The sequence below is a fragment of the Dipteris shenzhenensis genome, chromosome 7, assembly GCF_047967505.1.
Source record: "Dipteris shenzhenensis isolate YYH24624 ecotype China chromosome 7, Dip_SZ_1.0, whole genome shotgun sequence".
Lineage (NCBI taxonomy): Eukaryota > Viridiplantae > Streptophyta > Polypodiopsida > Gleicheniales > Dipteridaceae > Dipteris > Dipteris shenzhenensis.
In genome coordinates this window covers 42,203,396-42,205,721 of record NC_141602.1, presented here as the reverse complement: position 1 = coordinate 42,205,721, position 2,326 = coordinate 42,203,396, and the positions used below count along the sequence as shown (strand labels likewise).

Sequence of the window (2,326 nt, the reverse complement as noted above, 5' to 3'; positions counted from 1 at the left end):
GATAGAAGCACGAATGAAAGACCGACACGTGGACAGGCGTTTAGCAGGAGCGAATGAAAAACATGCACGCATGCGAGGTAGTAGGTAGAGACCAATGGAAGGACGACACGTGGAGGGAAGCACGTGGAGAGGAAAAGGGGTGGGCGAGCCGGTCAAGACGGTGGGAGGCGGTGAAAACGTGGAGAGGACGGTTGAGGTGGAGCGAATGAGGAGGGTGCACGTATGCGGGGACTGGAAGAGAATCAATGGGAGGATGGCACGTGGAATGGAGCGTGTGGTCAAGCCGGTGAGAACCGGTGGAGGCGGTGGAAAGCCCCGACGTTAAAAAACCGTAGGGGTGTCTCTCTTTCTTCATCGTCCTCTTTGAAGCTTTTCTGTAACTTCTCTTCATCCTCTTCTTCGAAGCTCTTCTGTGCTAGATTTCGTTCCCCTCCCTGCCCTTCAACCATGCAGATCTTCGTCAAGACCCTCACTGGTAAAACCATCACCCTCGAAGTCGAAAGCTCCGATACCATCGACAACGTCAAGACTAAAATCCAAGACAAGGAAGGTATCCCCCCTGATCAACAGCGCCTCATCTTCGCTGGTAAACAGCTCGAAGATGGCCGCACCCTCGCCGATTACAACATCCAGAAGGAGTCCACCCTCCACCTCGTCCTTCGCCTCCGTGGTGGCATGCAGATCTTCGTCAAGACCCTCACCGGCAAGACCATCACGCTTGAGGTGGAGAGCTCCGACACCATCGACAACGTCAAGGCCAAGATCCAGGACAAGGAGGGCATCCCTCCTGATCAGCAGAGGCTGATCTTCGCTGGTAAGCAGCTTGAGGACGGCCGCACCCTCGCCGACTACAACATCCAGAAGGAGTCTACTCTCCATCTCGTCCTTCGTTTGCGTGGTGGTATGCAGATCTTTGTCAAGACCCTCACCGGGAAGACTATTACCCTGGAGGTTGAGAGCTCCGACACCATCGACAACGTGAAGGCCAAGATTCAAGACAAGGAAGGTATTCCTCCCGATCAGCAGAGGCTGATCTTCGCTGGTAAGCAGCTTGAGGACGGTCGTACGCTGGCTGATTATAACATTCAGAAGGAGTCCACCTTGCATCTTGTGTTGCGTCTGCGTGGTGGTATGCAGATCTTTGTGAAGACCCTCACCGGCAAGACTATTACTCTTGAGGTCGAGAGCTCTGATACGATTGATAACGTGAAAACGAAGATTCAGGACAAGGAGGGTATCCCACCCGACCAGCAGCGCCTGATCTTCGCTGGTAAGCAGCTCGAGGACGGACGCACCCTTGCGGATTATAATATCCAAAAGGAGTCTACCCTTCACTTGGTGCTCCGGTTGAGAGGTGGCATGCAAATTTTTGTGAAGACCCTGACTGGCAAGACGATCACCTTGGAAGTGGAGAGTTCTGATACCATTGATAATGTGAAAACTAAGATCCAAGATAAGGAGGGAATTCCGCCAGACCAGCAGCGCTTGATCTTTGCTGGAAAGCAGTTGGAGGATGGGCGAACCTTGGCTGATTACAACATTCAAAAGGAATCGACTCTGCATCTTGTTCTCCGCCTTCGGGGCGGGAATTGAAAACATAGTCTTTCTGGATTGAGAGGGTCAGGAACCTGTAAGCTGATGTAGTCACTGCGTAGGGGCTATCAGCAATTTGGAGTCTTGGTTAGTGGTTGTTGGTTTTCTGGTCATGGACCATCCTTAATCAGTCTTGTAATAAGCGGCCAAGGTATAATAAGACCCTCTCGTTTGGTTGTATTTTGTTATTGATGGTAAACCAGTGTTCACTCTTTCTCCGTCTGTTTAGCTACTTCATCGTTGAAGTAATGTAACCTTCCGTTTGTGTGTTTATAGACATCTAGAATGGTCGAAATATGAAGTGGTAATGGTTGGGAACGGAACCTACTTGACCGCCTCATGATCTACTCAATTTTTTTTCCATTTATTGAAGATACTGTTTTAAACACATTTAGGAATCGGTTACATTTAATTGAGAACCTCTTTTTATCCACGCTATCGTTGAAATAACTATCCATATCCGTGTCCTGTTTCTCCAACCATCCGTGTCCGTGTCTTGCCACTAGTATGATATGCTCGGGGCCAAGTAATCGAGGCGATTTTTTTTTTGGCATGTTTTTTGTAGTCTCTGGCATGGACGGAAGACGGGTGAATTGCCCATCTGATTTCAATACGAATGCTCGGGAACTTCTTTGCAGCTGTACGACAATTGTCAAAAATGGTCGTTGATTCGTTCTGGAATGTAAAATTCTGGCATGCCTCGTGATTTTTTAACACATTTAGAAATCGTCTG

The 2,326-nt window shown here is 49.0% G+C and overlaps 1 protein-coding gene across 1 annotated transcript; it reads left to right on the top strand.

The window, feature by feature from the left end:
• Positions 1-367: 367 nt before the first annotated feature.
• Positions 368-1,754, top strand: LOC147900368 (polyubiquitin-like). Its single transcript, XM_087376858.1, has one exon. The coding sequence runs from the start codon at positions 448-450 to the stop codon at positions 1,591-1,593; it is 1,146 nt and encodes a 381-aa protein (XP_087232984.1). The 5' UTR covers positions 368-447; the 3' UTR covers positions 1,594-1,754.
• Positions 1,755-2,326: the final 572 nt, after the last annotated feature.

Bases quoted from the DNA above. Each gene is read 5' to 3' on its own strand.
- LOC147900368 (XM_087376858.1), top strand. From the start codon at position 448: ATGCAGATCTTCGTCAAGACCCTCACTGGTAAAACCATCACCCTCGAA.